We start from the raw sequence: 16,863 nt of genomic DNA on the forward strand, positions 1-16,863 counted from the left end.
ACTCTGCAAAAATGTCCCCAGTTTTAAGCCCTATAGATGGATAATTTTGAAAAGTCAAAGAGATGACTCACTGGAAAAAGGGTCTAGGCTCTGGGGTGGGGGCATTCTTTGACCTCTGGCTATAAAGCTGACATAAGTAACACTAGGGTGAGTATTCTCTCTTTTCCCCGCCCCCACTATACAGCTGTCATTCCAAAGTGGCCCCAAGTCAGGCTGTAGGAAGATAGAACTTTCACTAGAATGAAAGGACTGCAGGAAGTGGCCTCTGGCTCTGTGGCCCTGTCCTTACACCGCCTTGGGAAATCTATGTGTTGGTTTTATCGGTGCAATTCAGGGGCATAACCAAGGCCCCTCTACCAGGCTAAGATAAGGAGCCTGAGGATTTCACTGGCTGTTCCATTAGGGTGCAGAACCCCCCTTGGGATGACAGGTGATAGTTGACATCACAGATTAATAAAAGACATCCATACCTATGCATACCACATGTAAGTGCCTTACACATTTTGGGGACTGTTAAGTCAGAGCTGCAGGGGCTGGTAACAGGCACACGAGAGAGGAGTCAGAGATAAATGTTTTCCCTTTATAATAACTAAGGCCGCCAGTTAACGGTGAAGATATCTGCTCCTCTCTTTCTTGGCTTCGGTAGTAACTTCCCTGTTCACCCCCCATCCTAGCTGGATCAAGTTCTGTTTGCTTGTCCACAGCCCTGCTAAACTGTAAACTCTGTGTATGAGTCATCATTTCATCCCCAGGATCTGTCACAGAACCCAGGCTCAGCATTTGGAGACAGAAAAATCATATAGGGTCATAGATTCATCCTCCTCTGTGGCTGGGTCTCTGCACAGCCTTGATCCCCACCTCCTTCTCTAATTAAGAAGGGTCAGATTCAGGAATGGATATCTACCAGGCCCATCCTAGTAATACAAGTCATTCTGAATATATTTTTCTTTTTCTATTTTTATTGTTTTGTTTTGTTTTGTTTTGAGACAGAGTTTTTTGCTCTTGTTGCCCAGGCTGGAGTGCAGTGGCGTGATCTCGGCTCACTGCAACCTCCGCCTCCCAGGTTCAAACGATTCTCCTGCCTCAGCCTCCCAAGTAGCTGGAATTACAGGCATGCGCCACCATGCCCGGCTAATTTTTGTATTTTTAGTAGAGATGGGGTTTCACCATGTTGGTCAGGCTGGTCTCGACCTCCTGACCTCGTGATCCACCCGCCTCTGCCTCCCAAAGTGCTGGGGTTACAGGCATGAGCCACCGGGCCCGGCCTGCTTTTTCTTTATCTAAAACTGGTCTGTAAAAATCTTTGTGTGTTAGAAACCATCTTCCAAATTCGTGTATTTATTTTAATCACTAAATAAATCTGATACTTGTCGTGCAAAGCACTGTGTAAGGCACTGTTACAAAAAGATATGTAAAGTTCTTTACATTTAAATATGAAGTATGTGTATCATAAGTATGTGTGTATTTACCATGTAGCTGGAGGAGTCAAGGAACAGAAAAACCCACTAACCAAACAAGTAAACACACACATCACATCATTCATATGCAAAAATCCTTTATTGTTGAGGAGTAGAGAGAGACATTATATTTTTAATGTAGGACACTACAGGAACACTAGGGGATTCTACAGTCAATGCCCATTGGGATTGGGGATATTCACTATGCAGTTTCCACACCAGGGTCAGGTAGAAAAGATGGAGAAGGAGTCAAAGCACAAGAATGTTACAAGAACAGGGAAGAGAAAGGGTAACATGAGCGTGCGCACCTGGGGATTGGGACAGGGAAAGAGGTCTTCCTGATGCAGTCCAGGAGTCCGGAAGTGGAGTACTGAGGACAAAAAAAAAAAAAAAAAAACAACACTGAAATCACATCTTATGTCCTGTAAAAAACTCCCACTGAAAACCTGCTGGCGCAGCAGGAGAGAAGGGGAGAGGCATCTGTGAGAGAGGAAAGAACAAGAGTCTTGACCCTCAGCCTGCCCTCCAGGCTCTGGGCCTGAGGATGGAACTCTCCTAGCCGCAGGTACTTGCACTTTCCCAGCTGCCATATTTACATTACTCTACACACCTGTGTGCATGGCCAGTGGGGCCCATGGGGACCAAAGATGTAGGAACCAAGTTCATGCCATCCTAGCACCCCCATGAGCCAGACATACACACAGCCCTGTCCAAGGTGCCCTACTATGAATGCTCCCCCTGCCTTATCCTGTTCCTCCTCTTCCCAGAAACCTCCCAGAGGAAGCACAGGCCCAGGGATTACTTACAGTTTCACATGAATGAAATCAGATGACACAATGATCTGTGCTGATCCATCTCATCTAATCTTTAAATGCCAGCTCCCAGAAACCTTATGTCCTATTCTGCCTGACACCTAACAGGTTGGGAATGCTCCCTCAGTGGTAAGATTATGAAGGCTGTAATTATGGGTCCCTCTGAAAGAGCCTGGATGCACAAAAAAGCATTAAAAGTCGATTTCCACAATGCACTTGTTTTTGCCATTTGTATAAAATACTATAGCAAAATTGCACCATAATTATCTTTATGGCCAGTGCATAACGCTGGAGGAGAGTATGTCATCCAGATATAGCTGCTCGTATAATTATCTGGCCGTCGGCAGGACTGAAATAACCATCTAATGAGAGCAAAATGATACAGTAACTACCATGTAATCAGCGAGTTACAGTTATTATAGCTCTTTGTACCCTCTCACCCAACACTAAATGGGGGGCCAGACCCAGTCTCTGGTCCCAGGAATTCATGCACAGGCAGCATCATCAAGCACCAGCTCCTTGGGTCTTGGGCGTGCCACCTTGAGACCAATGAGTATGGGTAACAGGGACACAGGGAGAAAGGCAGGAGGCTCTCCATGATTATGAGCCTTCCCAATCCCTCTCCCTCTCCTTTTCACTCCCTCCACCCCACTTCTTTGGAAGCTAGTGAAAAGAAAGCTATTGGCGGAGCTGCTCTTGCTGTGTGTGGGAAGACAGTGTCAAGGCAGAAGGTTTGTGTTTTGACTAGACACTTCCCTGGGGGACTCTCACACTCACATACCAAGTGAGGAATCTGTCAGCCCACTCAGGCCTGGGGTCCAGACAGAGCCAGTCAGGGGAAACATTAGGACATCCCCCATACCTCCCAAACTGGGACAATTATCATAAAATTGGCACACAGCACTGTGTACCTGGCACTGTTCTGAACACTTTACCTATACTCAATCCTCAAAACCACAACCCTGCGAGATACTATTATCACTTTCATTTTTCAGATGAGGAAACTGAAGCACAGGAGGGTATGTACCTTGGCCAAAAAGATACAGATAGAGTGGCAGATCCAGGATTCACATTCAGGCCATATTCTTATTCATTACGCTAAAGAGAGATTCAGATATGGTTTCCCGCTAATCCCCATTAGATTTCAGAGTTCCTTGCATTTCTTCCTGAATCATCCTTGTGTATGACTACCCTCTGGACCCGGTAACCCAGGATTCTGAGGGATCCAAAAGGCTCAGCCTGCCTGGGAGGCAAATGCTTGCCTGTGAATTGGTTGTGGTATTTGTAATTATCAGATAATAATTTCTCCATCTTTTTGCACAGATCACAAAAGAATGAAGTCCAAACAACAGAAGTTGCCCATCGGGGAAGCCCCTCTCTCCTCATCTCCCAACACTCACTCCTGCTCAATAGTCAGCTGTGATCCATGATCCAGAGGAAAGAGATGAAAGACGGGGGATGTGTACAAACACACGTGCCTCTAAGTGTCTTTGTGTTTGACCGACAGTGTGCTGGGCACTGGCAGTATATTTCAGGGCAAATCTATGAGCTTTAATACCTGTAGCATGGGAGGAAATGCACAGCTGGCAACCCCCACAGCCCCCTCCCCAGTCCCCTCTGCCCTCTCTAAAGAACAATCCTTACCTCATTCTGCTCTTGGGGGATACTTGAGGATGCCAAAGCTGGGGATGTTCTCTTGATTCACATCAGTAGGAGAGTCTAGGGTAAAGCGAACAGTGTAAGTAAGAGGGATCTTTCTGAACGTGAACTACACCCTGATCCAACAGCAAAGGGCTGGCTATGAAGGGCAGTGTTCAAAGACAAGAGTTGGGAGACTGGGGAGGAAGAAGAGTCTCCCTGTCCTTCCTCCCAGCTGCAGCAGGACTACCTTATAAAGGTCTCCGCTCCTCCGTTCCCAGGGAAGGCTTTCCTGTGGATCCAAGCTGATTGGGATGAAGGGGCCGAGGAACCCTCACTGAAGGTAAGAAAGGTCCTGTCTTTCCCTCTGGTGACAAATATGAGGCACATGACTTCTATCACAATCTGCCAGTACCCTAAGCCCTTCCACTGTACCCCCACACACTCCTACCTGGCTGGATGCTCCTCTTGCCCATAAGTCCCACAAAGAAGTCATGCATGTCACCTGCAGAAAAGGGCCAACATTGTCAGCAGTGATGGTGAGAAAGTGATGCATCTCCCCAGACATGGGTCAACACTTCTGAGACTGGGTTTCTGGTCTCTGTTCCTTTTTCTTGTCAAAGCATGACTCCTCACAGTTAGCAAGTGCCTCCCCTAAACCCACTCTCTCTGCCCACCTTTCCTTCCTCCACATTTCAAGAATTTTCTGCTCTAGCAGGTGCCTGACTTGGAATCTTCAGGGCCACCAAGAGATCCCCTTGTTTTCCAATGACCAGCCAGCAGAGGGAGAGCCCACCACGCCCCTCACACCAGCATCCTCCTAGTTCCAGATGGCTTCTCCCTTTCAGGAAAGGTTGGCTGAGCAGTGGGAGCTGGCATATTGTTTGTACCAGGTGAGAAGGAGCTGGACAAAATGGCCCCTGGGCCCAATGCCCCACAGAGCTCTGGGCAAGTGGCAAGAGATAGGGAGGGAGAAGAGGCTACTCACGTTTCTTGGGAGATGTTGATTCCTTAGGATCTGTGAAACCAAGAACAAATGTCTAAATGGGGAGTGAAGTTGGAAAGTGATGAGAGGGGGATTCAGATCACAACCCTCATCAATTCACTAAGCTATCCCCCATCTCCCTCCCATCTGAAAGGATCTCCCAGGCCTCTTATCTTCAGAATCCTGCCCCTCATTCCCCTCTCTCCTAGGGCCACTTCCTACCTGTGCTAGCCTGGCTCAGGGCTTTGAGCAATCCCTCCAGAGATGAATGGCTTTTGAAAAGTCTCTGGAGCAGCTGGTAGAGATCCAGATCCCTCTAGGGAAGAAACAAAGAGGGCTGAGGCAGGAGGCTCCCACCCGGATCCACTCATCCTTTTCCCACAAGAAACAGCCTCTTCCTGAGCCCATACTGAATCCGACACCCTATTTCTTTCAGAGTTTCCTCTGGTTCACACTGGACGAGAAGTAGACACTCCAGGAGTGACCTGTGGACCAACAGCAACACCAGCACTACACAGAGCCTAGTAGAAATGCAGACTTTTGTTCCTACCCCAGACCTCTTGAGACAGAATCTGCATTTTAAGCAGTCCCCCAGGTGATTCACATGCATGGTGAGGTTGGAGGCACACATCTGCACCTGTGATTCCCCCACTCTGCACGATGTCCACGGATGTTTCTCTCCCTGTTTTCCACCGCCTCTTTCTCTATTCTCCATGGCTTTCTGCCTCTAATTTTCTCTCCCTCTCCCTTTTCAGCCCTAGGTCTAGAATTCCAGGAAGGCAACATGCTCAGAAGGCACGTCTTCTTCTCTCCACAACTGAACCCCAAGTTCTAGAGCTGTTGCCCAGCATGGGCTCTTGATTGTCCCTGTGATTTTGTTTGTTTTTTTTTTTTTTAGCAAGTTGTGTACAGCAGGGTGGTGGGCACACACCACACAGCCAGTTAATTGCAGCTGCAGAGAGACAATAACAATGATCATGGCTGGAGATTTTCATCTCAAATCTTAAGTCTCCGCAGTGCCGCTCCTTCCAGAACCCAGGCATCCTTCGGCTGTTGTGCACACACAGAAGTGCATTTACACAGAACGCACCCCCACACATACCAACCCAGTTGCCTAGGCACACCTATGTACTACCCTCTTCCTGCCCCAATTTCCCTCATCCTCACAGACTCTCAGGGAGAAGGGGTAGGATGGCAATCCCTCTCATTCATTGACCAAGAGGGGCAGAGGGGGACATCTCATTGGCCAAGGTCTTGAAGCAAGTTTGTCTCAGAAGAACCCAGATACTCTATCCTGGCCTGGAACTTTGTGGCTCCAAACGGTGTCCAGCCCATACTTGGCACTCCCCTGGGTGTTTTTTTTTTAACGGTTCTGGCCTTTTGGATATGGCACAACTGCTACCACCTGCAAGGCTGCCCTGGTGATATCTCCCTTGGCCCAGCATGTGGCGTTCAGGCAGCCACTTTTCCCAAATTGTTGAATACTCTGCCCACCTCCTGTAATGAGATGCTAAACAGATTTCAGCTGAAGAGGCAGTTAAACTTCACACATTGAATTTGTAATAAGTCCCACCCGTAATCATCTTAAAAGCATTTGTACCAATGTAATTGCTGTCATTTCAAAACCTTGAAAAGACTTCCTCCCTATCCTCTCCCTGTACCCCTACCCTGACAATTCCTATTCTTTTTCGTAAAGGAGCTGTGGAAATCAAGGCTTAACCTGGTTTTTTTTGCTGTTGTTTTCCTAACCCGACTAAGCAGAGGATAGAGGCAGGCAAGGGAGAAAAGAGAAGAAGGAAGGGGTTGGGATCTTAGAAGCACCTGAGGTTACCAGGGGTGGATGAGCAAAAGATAAGGGAATTTATTTGCATTTTGAAAATAAAACAATACACATAACTGATAGGTAAAATAGCACACAAATGACCATTTGGGAAAGAAATTCTGACTGCTCCATACCATCCAGGAAATAGAAGAGATCTGTCCCTTGCAAAGGGACCTGAGGTAGACCATAGAGAGCCTTAGACCACCCTAGCTCACCCCTCACAGTACCATCCAATCACCAAGTCTCCCATCAATCAACCCACCAAACAACATATTTGTAGGGCACCTTTTATGTACAAGGTGTCAAAGACACGCAGAGATACAGAGACACAAACACACCTGGAGACAGTGGGAACATGAAGGGACACAGAGAAACAAAGAAATCCAAAGGGAGGCAAAATGCCCTATGATGGACAACCCACCCACCCCAGTTTCCTCACTACAGCTGTCCAGACAGGCAGAGTCCCAAGTTCCCGTGATTTCCCCAGTACTCTGCCAGGGGAGACTTACCTTGCTGCGGCCCCCGCCAGGAACCACCTCCTCCTGTGGCTCCTTACAGACAGCCCCAAAGCTCTGAGCTAGGCTGAAGGCCAGGATGGCTGTGAATAGCAGCATGATCCTCATGGTGCCTGGGAGAGCAAAGGGACAGGACTCAGGTAAAGGAGAGAAGAGGAAGATACAGCATGGGTGAAGACACAAGAGACATTCATTACCAGCAGCTTGGCTTGACCCTGCTTCCCCAGCCCCCAACTCCACTGTCCAAGCCCTGGTCTGGAGAGAGGGTGGAAAGTATTTCTGAGAAGGGGGTACAACCCTTGGACTTAGTTTCCCTGCTCCCCCATCAGATATCTCCCCAGGAGATATGCAATGCTATAGTGGTGCCAGGGGGACTCTAGCTCCCAAGGAAGATGATAGATTTATAGGACATGGACTGGTCTGTTTCCTTAGTCAGCTGGAGGAGGGATCCCGGATGCTATTTTCCAGTACCAGATAATCCCAAGACTTAGGCAAAAACTTTCTGGTATGAAAGAATGAGTCTGTAGCCACAGGCTCCAAACCCTAACCAGCTCTCGGCCCTACAGGTGCTTTGTGCTCACCTTCCCAGTCCCCTGCTCCCCTATCAGAGGCTGCCATCTGCTTTAGTCCCTCCTGACGCTGGCTCCTGTCCCCTGGTGCCAGCTCCAGTCCATCCAGCATTCTCCCGCTCGCCTACCTGTGGAACAGCTCTGTGCCGGGGGCTGGGTGGTCTGGCAGGATCAAGGAACTGGCTGGGAGCGCTGCCTGCTCCCCTCACACACTGGTGCTGCCGGTGCTGCTGCAAAGAGAGAAATCGAGTGGAGGGGATCTACGAAGGCTGCAGTCACTCAGTCCCAGCTCCCTGATAAAGGCTCTGGGAGGGTCTAGGGGAGCTGAGGGGAGGGGCTGAGAGTCACCAATCCCAGGGTGGCTGGATGGGAGGCGGGGAGGCTGTAGGGGGGAGGAGGATGCAGACAGCAGCCACACACCCAGACACACACATACCCCACAGACCCAGCAGTGAGCCCATTTCCTAACAGCACCCGAGCTGGCTGCTGTGTATGGTTTGTGTACAGTTTGACACTGCTGGGGCTTAGAGGACAATACCCCAAAATGAAGGCCTCAATAGCAGCCTCAGAAGCAGAAGTTTTTCTCTGACCCTCTCCTGTCCTCTTGTCACTCAGTTCCATTCTCCCCCAAGACCAGCTATAAAAACCAGAACCCCTTTGCCCCAAAGCCAGTCATAAAACCTAAAATTACTCTATGCAAAAACTGGCCAAAAAAATTATCTGACTGGCCTAGCGCGGTGGCTCCCGCCTGTAATCCCAGCACTTTGGGAGGCCGAGGCGGGCAGATCACGAGGTCAAGAGATCGAGACCATCCTGGCCAACATGGTGAAATGCTGTCTCTACTAAAAATACAAAAATTAGCTGAGCATGGTGGCGTGTGCCTGTAACCCTAGCTACTCGGGAGGCTGAGCCGAGATTGCACCACTGCACTCCAGCCTGGTGACAGAGCGAGACTCCATCTAAAAAAAAAAAAATTCAGAAAAGATGACACTCACCCCTTTTTTGGGGTCTCCTACTTTCGTTGTGGAGTTTCAAGAGTCATGGGCAGATTCTTCTCAGGTCTAAAGCTCTGCTCTCTTCTACACTACATTACCTAATCTGTTTGGTTTTTGAGGATGCCAAAAATAAATTACTTTGTATTATTTAAAAAACTAGACATATAGCTAGTCATACATAATAACTAGATAAAAATACGGTTTTAGAGATGACTTATGACAGTTATTCACCACAAATTATTACTACTATACAGGGCTACTTATTTCTTTGTGCATTTAAATTTTTAAAAACATAGTTTGGGGCACCTAGACAATGAAAGCACTCACCACTGAGGATGAAACTCCCATTAAAAATAGGCTAAGCACGCCAGGCGCGGTGGCTCACGCCTGTAATCCCAGCACTTTGGGAGGCCGAGGTGGGCGGATCACTTGGGGTCAGAAGTTCGAGACCAGCCTGGCCAACATGTTGAAACCCCATCTCTACTAAAAATACAAAAAATTAGCTGAGCATGGTGGCGGGTGCCTGTAATCCCAGCTACTCGGGAGGCTGAGGCAGGAGAATCGCTTGAACCCGCGAGGCAGAGATTGCAGTGAGCTGAGATCGCACCATTGCACTCTAGCCTGGGCAACAGAGCAAGACTCCACCTCAAAAAAAAAAAAAAAAAAAAAAAAAGGCTAAGCACAGAGTGGGCTAATCGGCACTGGGCTGCCTGCCAGCCTTGGGGGAGCATCTTTACAGTGGGGCACTCGATAAAAATGCCACACATCTCGTCCCATGACATTTCCCTCTTTCGGGGGGCCTAGGATTCAATATAAAAATGGGGGATCTGTATTCTGCCTTCCAGCTATGCCTGCTTTACACATTTAAATATGAGGCCCTAAAAACTGTGTTTTCTTCCCCCTATTTATTAAAGGGCTCCACCCTAAAGCCACCAATCTAATTAAAAAACAAGCTAGTTAAAAAGCCCAAAATACAACTTTCTAAAAAAAAAGGCCAGGCACAGTGGCTCACGCCCGGAATCCCAGCACTTTGGGAGGCCGAGGCAGGTGGATCACAAGGTCAGGAATTTGAGACCAGCCTGACCAACAAGGTGAAACCCCGTCTCTACTAAAAATACAAAAATTAGCTGGGCGTGGTGGCACATACCTGTAATCCCATCTACTCAGGAGGCTAAGGCAGGAGAATGGCTTGAACCCAGGAGGCGGAGGTTGCAGCGAGCCGAGATCACGCCACTGCACTCCAGCCTGTTGACAGAGAGACTCCATCTCAAAAAAAAAAAAAAAATTATCTGACCTACATTATTTGACTTGGGTCATAAAACCTCCATTCCAGAGAGGGTCCTGCCCCATACCCAGAAGGAAAGAATGAGAGAGGCCAGGAGGAATCTCAACAGACAGGCCTTGCTGGGTTTCCCCACTCAGTCTGTTAACATTAGATTATGCCCTTTCTGTTTAGTCATATTTCTACACAGCTGTCCATACTTTGTTAAACCTAAACATAAAAATAGACAATTTCCCCTACAGCTTCAAGGCTTCATTCTAAAGGCTCCCATTCATATTAAATAAATTTGTATGCCTTTTTCCCTATTAATCTGCTTCATGTCAGTGATTTTCACTGAAACTTTAGGGGGCCAAGACCACAGTTTGGCATCACAAATAAGACCACCAAAGCTATTGTGCGTTTCTGGAAGCCACAGAGAAGGAAATACAGGAACCTGACAAGCCAGCAAAAGAGTGAGAATTTCCTGCCAGACTCCCAGTTTTCCAGTTTTCCTCTCTCTCTCTGTGGACTCTGGATGAGTGTACAGTAAAAATCATTGTTTCCCTTTTCCTTTCCAAATGTAAAATTAATGAGAGAACAGGTTTTGTGTGTGACTAACCTTGGTATAGTGAGTCTGATATATTTTTTAGTACTTTGTGGTATAAGTATTCATATTGTTTGACCCCATTCCTTTCAGAAATAGCTTTTTTTGTTGTTGTTGCCGTTTTCCTTTCAGAAATAGCTTTTTTGTTGTTGTTGCCGTTTTCCTTTGTTTTTGTCTTTGTCTTTTGGTATTCTGTCATAAGGAGGGGTACCCTAGGGTAGAACAGGCCTGCAACCCACTGTTTGAGCCGGCCCTGCAAACTGATCAGTTTCGTGGTTCTGGTTATGCTGACTTCTGTTACGACAAACTTTGCTGCCAGTCCCTGAAATAAAAACAGGGTGAGAGGTTTCCCTCTTGTCTTATGTCCTTGAGAGCATGACGTGACTAGACGGGGATATTCCTGCTTGGTCTCCACCATCCAAAGGATGTGATTTTTCAGGTAACATCACAGCCAGTATGAAAAGATTGGGAGCTCAACACATGTCTTTTCAAACATTCCAAGCTCCTAGGGGAGTTTTGTCTTACAAGGTCTCATCCCTCCTGGGCTTCTGTTTTTTTTGACATAAAGAAACCTTTGGATTAAGTCACTATTGGAATTAAATACCCCGTTAAAAATTCTAATTGTCAATGGCCAAAAGATAAATCCTTTAGACTAAAATTCCTAAATTTAAAAAAATCACTTGTTCTAAAGAATTGATAGAAAGATCAAATTAAAAGGACACATAATAGTGTCATAGCTATCCTTAAAAATTGTCTTGATTAAATTAAAGCACAAAAACCTGACCTAAAACAATTACACTCAAACTGCCACTTTGGATTCCATACAAAATTAACAATGGAGGCTGCTCCATTTTACAGTTTAATAATTAAAATTCCCGCCGTGGCTTAGGGTTTCCTTCCTAATCAGAAATCAGTCCTTTTCGGCTTAATATTTATGTGACTTTTAAAATATCAGCATTTGTCCCAACTAAAATCTGGTAACAAGAGATTTAAGGTGAGGTGCAGTGGCTCACACCTGTAATCCTATCACTTGGGAGGCCGAGACAGGCAGATCGCTTTAGCCCAGAAGTTGCCCGGACTTGAGACCAGCCTGGGTAACAGGGCGAAATCCCATCTCTACAAAAAGTTTTAAAGGAGGAGAGAGAGAGAGAAATTTAAAAGAATTTTTGTTAAAGAGCTCCATGGTTAGAAGTCAGCTTAATTAAAAGCTAATATTCAAGCTATGTGTATATTTTTAAAGCCTTCCTGTGTTTTGTCTTTAAATCCTATTTTAAAAAATTTTGTTCAGTAGACTAAAATCTTTTTTTAAAAAATGTGTTTGATGTCTCTATTCACTTCCTTTCTTAAAAACTATTCTCCCATTTACTTTTACTCCACCCTATTCCTCCTTCCTCTTTGCCATCTTCAATACCACATTTTAAAAAAATCTAGAAAAGACTTCTAATGACTCAGACTCTTTAAAAAACTCAGAAAAGGCTGGGTGCAGTGGCTCATGCCTGTTATCCCAGCACTTTGGGAGGCCAAGGCGAGCGGATCACCTGAGGTTGGGAGTTCAAGATCAGCCTGGCCAGCATGGTGAAACCCGGTCTCTACTAAAGATATAAAAATTAGCTGGGCGTGGTGGCACACAGCTGTAATCCCCACTACTCAGGAGGTTGAGGCAGGAGAATCACTTGAACCCGGGAGGCGGAGGTGGCAGTGAGCGGAGATCGTGCCACTGCACTCCAGCCTGGGCGACAGAGCAAGACTCTGGGTGACAGAGCAAGACTCCATCTCAAAACAAAAACAACAACAACAAAAACTCCATTTGTAAGGGCATCTCCCTCTCTACACCCAAACCTCCAAAACCTTTTAGAATAGAAAAGACAATGGCTTAAAATTTAAATAACTTTACCTTTATTTAGATCTAAATTCTATGCCTTTGAAATATACATTTTCTACCTTATTTCACCTAAAAGTCATGTCTTAGAGATACAAGTTTAGAGTTGCCTAGTTAATAATTAAGACATAAAACAGATTATTTAAAAATTGATAGTCTGAAGTTGGGGAAAACTACCTAGAAACTGACAAATAAAAAATCTGGTCTGGCGTAGTGCCTCACGCCTGTAATTCCAACACTTTGGGAGGTCAAGTTGGGAAAATTGCTTGAGCCCAGGAGTTCAAGACCAGCCTGGGCAAAATGGTAAAACCCCCTCATATCTACAAAAAATACATGAATTAGCCAGGCATGGTGGCACGCGCCTGTAGTCCCAGCTAGTCAGTCAGGTGGAAGGATTGCTTGAGCCCTGAAGGTCGAGGCTGCAGTGAGCTGTGATGGCACCACTGCACTCCGGCCTAGGTGACAGAAGGAGAACCTGTCTCATAAAAAAAAAAAAAAAAGTATAAATCTATAAGCTCTACTTCTGTTTATGTGTCTATATATTTACATGTGCCTGTGTATGTAATGTTTCATTATCAAAATATATAAAAGAGCTCTAATTAATTCAGTTTAAAAAGTGCTTAAATCAAATATTTTATTAAAAAATAAAAACTTTAACTCAAATGTCTGTTTAATTCACATGACTTTGTAAACCAAAAGTAAAATTCTAAGGCTCCCTAACCATCTGAATGGACCACTCCTCATAGCCAAGGGTGTTCTAAAATTAACCTGAAAACTAGGTCAGGCCATGATGGGAAGGGGGAACCAGATCCTCCTCCCTTTTGGAATTAATGATAGAACAGACATAGTCTGATAAGAAACATACATTCATTTATTCGTATATTTTTATTTATTTATTTATTGAGACAAAAATGCCTCTTACTAAATAACTGATTACTCATATCATATAGAGGCCTGGCTTTGGTGGAAGCCCATCTGCAACACACTGCCTAAAATTAGACACAACTAATAACTATTTAACTAGACTGGCCTATTCTCAGGACTAAGAGACTAGTTCCATGGCTTATAAGACAATTCGCCAACTCAATTTCTGGACTATAAAATTTCTTTAAAATTTTTCACACCGAGGAATGCTGGGGCTCAGAAGACAATACCCTAAAATGAAGGCCTCAGTAGCAGCCTCAGAAGCAGAAGTTTTTCTCTGACCCTCTCCTGTCCTCCTGTTGCTGGGTCCCATTCTCCCCCAAGGCCAGCTATAAAAACCAGAACCTCTTTTCCCCAAAGCCAGTCATAAAACCTAAAATTACTGTATGTAAAAACTGGCCATAAAAAATTATCTGACCTACCTTATTTGACTTAGGTCCTAAGATCTCCCCATTACAGAGGGTCCTGCCCCATACCCAGAAGGAAGGAATGAGACAGGCCAGGAGGAATCTCAACAGGCCTTCCTGGGTTTCTCCACTTAGTCTGTTAACACTAGAGCATGCCCTTCTGTCCAGTCATATTTCTACACAGCTGTCCATACTTTGTAAAACATAAACATAAAAATTGGCAATTTCAGGCTGGGCGCGGTGGCTCACGCCTATAATCCCAGCACTTTGGGAGGCCGAGGTGGGCAGATCACAAGGTCAGGAGTTCAAGACCAGCCTGGCCAGCATGGTGAAACCCTGTCTCTACTAAAAAATACAAAAAATTAGCCGGGCATGGTGGTGCGCGCCTGTAGTCACAGCTGCTCAGGAGGATGAGGCAGGAGAATTGCTTGAACCCAGCAGGCGGAGGTTGCAGTGAGCCGAGATCATGCCACTGCACTCCAGCCTGGGAGACACAGCAAGACTCCATCTCCAAAAAAAATAAATAAATAACTGGCAATTTCCCCTATATCTTTGGGTCTTCATTCTAAAGGTGCTCATATATACATATTAAATAAATTTATCTACCTTTTCTCCTATGAATCAATTAGTCTCATGTCAGTGATTTTCAGCAAACTTTTAGGAGGCCAAGTGTCTTGGCCCTCACAACACCAATTCCCATGCCTGAGTCCAGCTCAGTAGATGTGGACCCTGGGCCTCTTTCCCCACCTTGTTCATCCACCAGCTCCTTGCCATTTAACCTTCAGGCTTGACTCTTGGGCTAAAACAGTTTCAGGCAGGCACCCCTCCCCACCCAGGACAACCAGACTCAGGCTCCTGAGGGTTAGAAGGTGAGTTTAGCATCCCCTCCAGTCCTCTCCTGTCCCCCTCCCAGAGGGAGCTGCCCCATTACATTGGTCCTCAAGAATGTCACACCCCTCCCCTGCTGTTGGGCAAAGAAAGCTCCAGTGTCGGCCTTCCTCCACTCCTCACCAGTGGTCATGATGCCTCTCCCACCTCAATCCTTCTTGACCCCTTAATCAGCTGGACTTAGTTGCATCCTTCTAGAGTTCTTTTACACCTCCTGATGTAATCTCACAGACGATGAACAGAACTCGATAGCTGTGCCACCCCTGCCCCCTCCCTGGCCTTGATCTCTTTTTTTTTTTTTTTTTTTGGAGACAGAGTCTCACACTGTTGCCCAGGTTGGAGTGCCATGGTTCAATCTCGGCTCACCGCAACCTCTGCCTCCCGGGTTCATGCAATTCTTCTGCCTCAGCCCCCCAAGTAGCTGGGATTACAGGTGCACACCACCATACCTGGCTAATTTTTTTGTATTTTTAGTAGAGACAGGTTTCACTATGTTGGCCAGACTGGTCTCGAACTCCTGACCTCATGATCCGCCCACCTCAGCCTCCCAAAGTGTTGGGATTACAGGCATGAGCCACCACCCCCAGCCTTGATCTCTTAATTGCTTCCCTTTTTCCTCAGAGTTACATTTTCCCCACTCTAATCTGTCTCCCTGCAGTTCAGGCATCTTCTTCTCTGACCTTTCAAGCCTCTTGTTTACACCCCACACAGATGAGGGAGATTATCTGCTTATTTCTCACCCAAGGGAGAGAGCTCCAGGGGAGAGTCAGAACGAGGATCAGAGCCGAGAGCCAGAGCCAGATGCTGCTGCTGAATGAGACAGCGGAGATGCAAAAGCAAAGCCAGAGCCATCCGTCAGCCCAGTATTTGTAATGGGTGCAGGGTCTGAATGTTTGCAGGGTGCTTTGGTGTGGAGCAGTCCATCTGGTTTTCATCAGCATGACCATGTAAGTAGGAAATATTCCGATTTTCCAGATGAGAAAACAGGCCCAGAAGGTTCAGTCACTTGCTCCAGTACATATGGCTACTAATCAGTGAAGAAGAGCCTCAAATCCAGGTTTGTCTCACCCCAGGTCTCCCACTCTTTTTACTGCACTGGCATAAACTTTGACCTGTGAGGGAACAGTTAACTGTCCCAGAGGGAATGGGTGGCCCCCCTCTCCAAGAGACTTGAAGATTTGGGACCTTCTACTCATCTACATCTTGAGATTGGGAGAGAACTGTATCTTTATCTCATATTTACTACAAAAACAATCTGTGCAACAAAGCCTTCCCCAATCACCCTATTTAAAATTATCACCACCCCAAAACTCCATATACCTCACTCCCATTTTTCCCTTCATGAACTTATTACATCTACTATGCTAAGTATTTTACTTATTGTCTTTCTATCGCCACTCCCACCCAGGAATATAAGTGTCATGATGGCAAGAATTTTTGTCTGTTTTGTTTGCTACTGTATCCCTCACTTTATAATGTTTGACATATAATAGGTGCTCAATAAAAATATATTTACAAGGCTGGACATGGTGGCTCATGCCCACACTCCCAGCACTTTAGGAGGGCGAGGTGGGAGAATTGCTTGAAGCCAGAAGTTCGAGACCAGTCTGAGCAACATAGCAAGTAAGACCCCATTTCTACAAAAACATTTTTAAAAATTAGCCAGGCATGGTGGTGCATGCCTGTGGCCCCAGCTATCCCAGAGGCTGAGGCAGGAGGATCACTTGAGCCCAGGAGGTTGAGGCTGCAGTGAGCTATAATTGCATTGCTGCACTCCAGCCTGGGCAACAAAGTAAGACTCTGTCTCTTAAAAGAAGAAAAAATGTTATTTACAAAATGAACAAGGAAGCCAGAGCCAAGTTTCTTGTATCAGTCAAAAACATGGATCCACCATGGAACCTCTGAAGTGCTGCTGGGGTCCTGAAATGTTTGTCTCCCACCCCACCCGAGAACTTAGACTGTACTGACAGAAGTCACTGGGTACACAAGGACCCGTGTTCATCCCAAAGTGAGGATAGCAGCTGGGTCTCAAGGCCTCTTTATTACACGAGATGCTAATGGGACTCATTAAAAGCTTCTCATTACCCAGCTAATTACAGGGCTGTGT

General features: G+C 46.1%; 1 protein-coding gene and 1 long non-coding RNA gene across 3 annotated transcripts; one reads left to right on the top strand and one right to left on the bottom strand.

Annotated features, from left to right (window-relative positions):
- Nucleotides 1-1,221: 1,221 nt before the first annotated feature.
- TAC3 (tachykinin precursor 3) lies at nucleotides 1,222-8,078 on the bottom strand. Of its 2 annotated transcripts, XR_008512357.1 has the most exons (8): nucleotides 7,927-8,078; nucleotides 7,224-7,342; nucleotides 5,115-5,208; nucleotides 4,896-4,925; nucleotides 4,359-4,412; nucleotides 4,158-4,274; nucleotides 3,914-3,988; nucleotides 1,222-1,827 (listed from the first exon to the last, which is right to left on the bottom strand). XR_008512357.1 is itself a non-coding variant. In XM_002823412.5 (7 exons), exons 2-6 carry the CDS (start codon nucleotides 7,335-7,337, stop codon nucleotides 3,915-3,917), a joined length of 366 nt encoding a protein of 121 aa, XP_002823458.2. In that variant the 5' UTR covers nucleotides 7,338-7,342; nucleotides 7,927-8,078; the 3' UTR covers nucleotides 1,452-1,827; nucleotide 3,914. The 2 variants fall into 2 exon arrangements, 1 of the variants encoding a protein (XP_002823458.2); XM_002823412.5 differs by lacking the exon at nucleotides 4,158-4,274 and having other exon boundaries at nucleotides 1,452-1,827.
- LOC129049326 (uncharacterized) lies at nucleotides 3,347-6,709 on the top strand. Its single transcript, XR_008512358.1, has 4 exons — nucleotides 3,347-4,250; nucleotides 4,626-4,800; nucleotides 5,329-5,487; nucleotides 5,648-6,709. It is a non-coding gene; the product is annotated as an uncharacterized LOC129049326 (long non-coding RNA).
- Nucleotides 8,079-16,863: the final 8,785 nt, after the last annotated feature.

This window comes from Pongo abelii, chromosome 10, assembly GCF_028885655.2.
Source record: "Pongo abelii isolate AG06213 chromosome 10, NHGRI_mPonAbe1-v2.0_pri, whole genome shotgun sequence".
NCBI classification, from domain to species: domain Eukaryota; kingdom Metazoa; phylum Chordata; class Mammalia; order Primates; family Hominidae; genus Pongo; species Pongo abelii.